General features: G+C 50.1%; 1 protein-coding gene across 1 annotated transcript in view; it reads left to right on the top strand.

Moving 5' to 3' along the window:
- Positions 1–7,500, top strand: part of LOC308155856 (roundabout homolog 1-like) — a gene marked incomplete at both ends in the record, with an annotated part of 150,638 nt that overhangs the window by 130,212 nt on the left and 12,926 nt on the right. Inside the window, 8 exons of the mRNA XM_080529225.1 lie at positions 601–725; positions 1,366–1,537; positions 3,359–3,564; positions 3,812–3,893; positions 4,110–4,278; positions 4,625–4,791; positions 4,924–5,045; positions 6,533–6,767. Coding sequence (XP_080385351.1) covers positions 601–725; positions 1,366–1,537; positions 3,359–3,564; positions 3,812–3,893; positions 4,110–4,278; positions 4,625–4,791; positions 4,924–5,045; positions 6,533–6,767 — 1,278 coding nt within the window. The remainder of the gene's footprint in view (positions 1–600; positions 726–1,365; positions 1,538–3,358; positions 3,565–3,811; positions 3,894–4,109; positions 4,279–4,624; positions 4,792–4,923; positions 5,046–6,532; positions 6,768–7,500) is intronic.

Here is a 7,500-nt window from a genome sequence, read left to right as displayed (position 1 = left end):
GTGAAGGGGGCTGTGCGTAACACCAGACTCCCAGTGGGGTCCCTGCTGTCATTAAACACAGATGAGCCCCCCCACCCCCCCCCCCCTCCCCTCCCCATCCACAGTCAACAACAGACCTTCCCTCATATCCCCTCATATCATGTGGAGCCCCTAACTATGCACCAAAGAAACGGTGTGTGTGTGTGTGTGGCTTCCATTCATTCATGTGTACATTCACCAACGTGTCGTAGGGAATGTTGTCTGAATGTTGTCTGATTAGACTCATCATTGTGTCATCGCACGTGTGTTCCATTATTCATCCTCTGCTTTTGTGTTTGTGTCTTTTCTCCTGTAGTCCTCACTGGTAAGAGCCCAGCCCATAATCATTCTTCTTCCAACCATCAACCAATAAGTATTCACATCTCAGTAGTTGTTGTTATGGGCAACTGTAAAAAAAGAAAAAAAAGAATAATAACATGTGTGTGTGTCTGTGTTTTTTTTTTTAAACCATTGTATGATCCTATTTGTTTGACACATTTAGTCAGTTTAATTGTGGGTTTCTGTGTTGATTCTGTGTGTTTTGTTTTGTTTTAACCGTGTGCTCTCTCTCCACTTGGGTAGTGCCTCCGGCCTTCGCCATGCGACCCAGGAACCAGGTGGTGGCGGTGGGGCGCACGGTCACCTTCCAGTGTGAGGCCACGGGCAACCCTCCGCCCGCTATCTTCTGGCAGAGAGAGGGGAGCGAGGTCAGTCCAATCGCCGGAGATTTATCTTACTGTAGAAACGAACAGTACTTCAGGACTATGAATTGAACATGAAGAGTCTCATTCCAAAACACGCTATATCCATCTTTTTCCCCACCCAAAAAAATCATTCCAATACAATGATTTGATACATTTGAGTAACAGTAGCCATGTTACGTTGGTTTTTCTCAGTTGGCTCAGTTGCTAAAGCATGGTGCTAACAATGCTTAGGGTTACATGTATGTATGTATGTATTTATGTATTCTCACATTATGTTTTACATAATCATCACATTCTTAAAGATGTGCAGCATGTAGGTTTCTCTCAGATAAACTCGTGTTCATTCAATCACTGTGTATTCTATTCAACAACGCACACTGTATTGTCTCCTGAACACCTGTTACGGGTTCTGTAGTGCCATTCTCTTCTGATAAATGAATGAATGAATGAATGAATGGACTTTATTGTCATTGCTACAGTACAGGTACCAAACAACGACATTTAGGAGGGGTGGCTCCCCTGGTGTTAGGAAAGGGAAAAAAAAACACTTTTAGAAAAAGAATAAAATCACAAGAAGGTAAGGAGCTGGTTTACATAAATAAATAATAAACACCGTTCTCCTGTGTCTCTCTGTGTCCTCCAGAGCCTGCTGTTCTCCTACCAGCCCCCGCAGCCCTTCAGCCGCCTCTCCGTCTCCCAGACGGGCAGCCTGACCATCGCAGACTCCCAGCGCTCCGACGCCGGCTACTACAGCTGCCAGGCGCTCAACATCGCAGGCAGCGTCATCACCAAGGCCCTGCTGGAGGTCACTGATAGTGAGTGAGGGAGGGGAGGAGAAGAGAGAGGGGGGGGGAGGGACCTGGGAGATAGAGAGAGGGGGGGGGGGGGGTGTTACCTCTCTCTGTAACACCTCCAAGCAGATACCACTGCTGTGGTGTAGCGGTAGAGGCTACTTGTTGTTTTTTTGGAGGCACGGTGAGGTTCTTTTTTTTACAAATAAACACGCCGAAGTCTCTTCACGGTGCGGTTTGAGTTTTTGGTGTTTTTCCCCCCCCCTGCGTGCCTAAGTGGCAGAATCAGTGCAGCTTTTTGACTGAGGATGTATGCTGTAGACAGTCTCTGTTCTGACCTCCTGTTTATGTTATGGCTAAACAAGTCCCGCTGCAGTATGTGTCGGTGTGCTCGCTGCTCCTTGGCTGACTGGCTGTATGGCAGATTGGCCTTGGCTGTAGGCTGGCGGGATGCCCGGCTCTCCTTTCTGGTTCAGTGTTTTGTACTGTAGTTGGCCTTGGTTACTAATTGTTGCTGGAGTGAGTTCAGGAACCCCTCAGCTGCAGGCATTTTGGAGCTCCCAACCTCCCCGTTCCCATGGCGACCGAGTGCACAGAGGCCTCCCCTCCTCCTCTTTCCACCTTCCTAATTGAACCCTCCCCCCAAAACGCACACACACACACACACACACATCACACACCCCCACAGTGGGTGTGTGTGTGTGCGTGTGTGTGTGTGTGTGTGTGCGTGTGTGTCTCTGTGGGTGTCCACAAGTGTGTGTGTGGGTGTGCACGAGTATCTGTGTGGGTTTGCGTGTGTGTGTGTGTGTGTGTGTATGTGTGTGTGTGTGTGTGTGTGTGTGTGTGCGTGCGCGCGCGCGCACATGCATGTGCCTTCACTATGTACATATATTAACTTAACATAATTTCCTGAGGCTCGTACAGGCGCTGGGTGTGTGTGCGGTGACTTGGGCGGTGGTAGCTCTATTGGTTATGAGTAATCATATGGTAATGGTAATCCTTCTCTGCACCCGCCGCGGCGCGGAAATGAGAGTCACCCACTTAACGTACACTCAATTACACTTAATGGAAATGAAACAAGAATGTAGCATGTTGGATTTAATCTACGGAGCACTCCTCCTCTCATTCGCCTGTCCCTTAGATTCTGTCTGGGGGGCGAATACACCCCCCTCCCCTCCCCTCCCCGCCTTCCCCATCTCCCCCCCCCCCCCCGACCCCCCCCCTCTCTCCCACCTCTCCTCCCCCTCAGTTAGAGTGGGGTATTTGTATGGAAATAACTTGCTGCCATTACCTACGGCGGTTTTCAAGGTGTTTCCATTATCTTTTTCCCTCTGCTTCCTGATTTTTGGAGGGCTTTTTTTTTTCTCTTTTTCCACCCACATTTCCACGTACTGGTCTGTGAAGTGGAGAGCGAGGCCTGGTATCTTAATGGGATTTGTTATTAGTTGGTGGGGGGGGGGGGGGTTGGGGCAGGGGGGGGGGGGGGGGGCTGTGGCTGCCTCTGGATGATGACTGCTCCTGGAGCTCTCCGCCCTCTGATTAAGGCAGTTAACTGGGCCTCGGGGGGGAGGGGTGTGTGTGTGTGTGTGTGTGTGTGTAGGGGGGGGGGGGGGGGTGCGCCTACCTGCTCACCATCCATTGTCTTCTCTTCGTACCAATTTTCTCTTTTCTCCAATATCTCTCACATCTCACACGTCCTTCATTTTCACGCTCTGCCCTTCTTCCCTCCTCCTCGCATTCCACTCTATTCTTTCTCTAATGTATTTGTCCATATCAGTTAGATCAGCTGAGCTTTTTCATTTCTATATTTTTAACGGGTGATTTGGCTCCTCCCTCTCTGAACAGTGGTGTCCGACCGCCCGCCTCCCGTGATCAGACAAGGCCCGGCCAATCAGACCGTACCCGTGGACAGCACCGTGGTCCTGGGTTGCCTAGCAACAGGAACCCCCTCTCCGACGGTCCAGTGGAAGAAGGACGGGACCGTGGTGTCCCCCCAGGACTCCCGCGTCTCCCAGATGGACACCGGAGCGCTGCAGATCCGCTACGCAAAGGTAGGGGGCGACGTGACACATCGCAGCCTCACAAACCACAACGCCACCCGCAAAGCCCAGATAACCACACTAACCTGTCTGTCTGTCTGTCTGTCTGTGTGTCTTTCTGTCTGTCTCTGTGTCTGTGTGTGTGTCTGTCTGTCTGTCTGTCTGTCTGTCTGTCTGTCTCTGTGTGTCTGTGTGTCTGTGTGTCTGTTTGTGTGTGTGTCTGTCTGTCTGTCTGTCTGTTGGTCTGTCTGCTCCTCAGCTGGGAGATAGTGGCTTCTACACCTGCGTGGCGTCCAGCCCCAGCGGAGAGGCGTCTTGGAGGGCTTACCTGGAGGTGGAAGGTGGGTGACAGACCTGGAAGGAGGGGAGAGAGGGTGATAGAATGATAGAATGATACAGTAATAGAGCGAGAGAAAAGGTTAATCAAATAAGGAAATAACTGACTCAGCTTTGTGTGATGTGCGAGTGTGAATGAACGATTGGTCAGTATGTATTAACAGCTTGTCAAGCCGAGGTTGTTATTGTAACTGATTTTCTTGGGGTTTTCTTCATGGCAGAGTTTGGGGTGGTGGTCCAGCCGGGCCGGCCCACGGACCCTAACCTGATCCCCAGCGCCCCGTCCAAACCTGACGTGACCGAGGTCAGCCGGACCTCCGTCACACTGTCCTGGAAGCCCAACGCCAACGCCGGGGCCACACCCACCTCCTATGTCATCGAGGCCTTCAGGTAAAAACCAAGCAAGGAAGATATGCCTGTCTCCTCGTATTGACTGTATCTACAGTTATTTTACATTACATTTGACATTTTTTGACATTCATACATTTGAACCATTCAGCAGATGCTTTTATCCAAAGCGACAATTAGAGATTACAGGGCCAGTCTCCCTGGAGTAACTTAGGGCTAAGTGCTTTTACTCAAGGGCACACTAGCGGTGTTGTTTCCAGGTGGGATTTGAACTTGTGACCTTCTGATCACCAGTCCAACTCACTATTCACTAGGCCATCGACCGATAGTGGAAAGACCCTGCCTTATTGTGAGTGTGTTATGGTTGTGCCTCCCTCCTTCTGTGCAGCCACGCGTCCAGGAGTAGCTGGGTGACTCTGGCAGACCACGTGAAGACAGAGACCTTCCTCCTCAAGAACCTGAAACCCGGTGCCGTCTACCTGTTCCTGGTCCGAGCAGCCAACGCCTACGGCCTCAGCGACCCCAGCCCCATCACTGACGCAGTCAGGACACAAGGTTAGCACCGTCCTCGACTCTATACCTAGCTTTTCAACACATCATCAATGACAGAGAACACAATAGTTGAGCTGGAGTGACTGACTGGTGACCTCACCTCCTGAACCCCCTTCTCCATCTCTGTGTCCACAGACACCCCACCCACCATCCAGGGTGTGGACCACCGTCAGATCCAGAGGGAGCTGGGAGATGTGGTGGTCCATCTGCACAACCCCACCATCCTCTCCTCCTCCTCCATCAGAGTACAGTGGACCGTGAGTAGACCCCTCAAAACCTGTTTAAAGAAGAAGAAAAAACGAAATAAACAAAAATAATAATACTAATTGGACATGTATATGCTTCACACATTCAATAAAACATATGTTTGACGATGAAAACTTCAGTACCATGGCTAGAGAGTTGAGTGTGTAGATCCAGAACACGACTCTGGCTGTTAGGCCAGCTGTCTGGAGCCGCTCGGTTCGGATGCGGAACTGTTACTGCCCTAATCAAGACCACCTGTGCTGCCAGGAGCAGTTCCTCTCAGTGCCTGCGAGAGGAGACGTTTATACGTTCTGATACCTTTTTCCCTCTCCCTCTCCCTCTCTCCCATGAATGAGGCTAAGGGGGTGAGTCCCCATTGATGAACGAGCTGACGCGTGGACATGCCAGAGATGCAGTCGTAAACACAGAGCTTTGAATGTAAATAGTTTAGCCGAGCGGCCGGGGGCCCAAAGCGAGACCTCCCCTCCGTTTACCCAGCCAGACAGTATGTAGAAGGTGACTGGATTTCTTCAGACGACGACGACTACACCCTTTGTTCAGAAGGATTCATTCATAGCACCACCGTACAAAGGAGCGAGTCAATCTTTTTTCGAAACGGTTCATAACCCACTGTTATGGGTTATGGCCATTTGAAGAAGTCAATAATAAAGCGCTTGTAAAACTTCCCGAGCCGTTTCGAAGAGGCTGAACTCTTAAGGCCCGTGTTTTCTCTGGGTGCTAGTTAGCAGTGCACCTCCTGGCAGGGTCCTAACCAGTCCCAGGCTCTCAGGAAACTGGTGGTGGCTAGTGATGACCTCATGCTGTGTTTTTTTTTCCTTTCCCCCCAGCACTGAGAAAGAGATGAAGGGGGGGGAGTGGGGGTGGGTTGGGGGTTGGGGGGGGTTGTAACCTAAGATCTCCCTATAGGCACCAGGGTAACAGACCTCTCCTAGAGGATGTTCAGTCTGTAGTTACAGTACTAGCCTGATAAGTGCAGAATATTTCCTGAGGACAGCCTCACCAAAATGCACGCCGCTTTTGGGCCCAGTTGTTTTTGTGAATTTTCACTTCTCACAGCAGTCTAGGCGAACATCGGAGTGCTCTGTATTCTATCCTGCTGTTCTACTGGCGTCGACATTGACACCATAGATTTATTGCCTTTCCCTGGATTTTCTATAATGTTGTTTTGGTTGGACTATACCCAATTTAATATGAACGGTTATGGCAACCGAACAAACTGGCAACCAAATAGACAAAGTTCTCTCTCTCTCTCTCTCTCTCTCTCTCTCTCTCTCTCTCTCTCTCTCTCTCTCTCTCTATTCACACTGAAATTGGGAGGGACTTACAGTGGAAAGAAGTTTATTCAACTAAACGATACAAACACACTTCATATTTTCCCTGTTGGAAGCGCTGCATGAGTTCATCAGCTGATCATCTGACTTCAGTCAGTGCACTCTTTATGAAACGCTCTCCCTCCCCTCCCGTCCTCTGCCACTAGGTGGAGCAACAGTCTCCGTACATCCAGGGCTACAAGGTGATGTACAGAGCCTCTGCAGAGCTGGGCCAGCCTGGGGGCCAGTGGGGGGTGATGGAGGTGCGGACCCCCGGGGAAGGCGGGGCGGTGGTACCACAGCTGAATAAGGGCGTCACCTACGAGTTCAAAGTGCGTCCCTTCTTCGATGAATTCCAGGGTGCCGACAGTGAGGTGAAGGTGGCGAGGACGCTGGAGGAAGGTGAGAGGCTGTCTGTGTGTGTGTGTGTGTGTGTGTGTGTGTCTGTGTCTGTGTCTGTGTCTGTGTCTGTGTTTGTGTCTGTGTCTCTGTGTGTGTGTGCGTGTGTGTGTGTGTGTGTCTGTGTCTGTGTCTGTGTCTGTGTCTGTGTCTGTGTTTGTGTCTGTGTCTGTGTGTGTGTGTGTGCGTGTGTGTGTGTGTGTGTGTGTGTGTGTGTGCGTGTGTGTGTGTGTGTGTGTGTGTGGTCAGAGTAGGAGGATGGGGTGGCTTGTGCTGTAGTCATTCCCTATGGTAGACCAGAATGTGAATTATTGAAACACCCTTCACTTCCACACCACACTATGTTTATTAAAATACACTTCACTTTCCACACCACACTTGTGTTTATTGAAATACCCTCCACTTCCACACCACACTCTGTATATTAAAATACCCTCCACTTCCACACCACACTTGTGTTTGCTAATTGTTTTGGAGATGTGTGGGTGTTAGTGTATGTTTGTAGCATAGTAATCACCACGGGTGACGGTTGGGAGTTTCTCATTGTTTAAAGCATGTTTGTACATGTGTGTGTGCGAGTGTATGCGAGTATTGAGCAGCAGCTGTGGAGACAAATTGCACTGCTAATTGTTTTGTAAGTTCATACGTACAGCCTCTACCCCAGACAACAGACATTGCCTGCTTCCATTATATTTAAGCAGGCATGATTCACTTTAATGACTCTCATCAGGTGACT

Source organism: Nansenia antarctica, assembly GCF_963989245.1.
Source record: "Nansenia antarctica genome assembly, chromosome: 4".
NCBI lineage: Eukaryota > Metazoa > Chordata > Actinopteri > Argentiniformes > Microstomatidae > Nansenia > Nansenia antarctica.
This window is presented reverse-complemented; position numbering and strand designations above follow the sequence as displayed.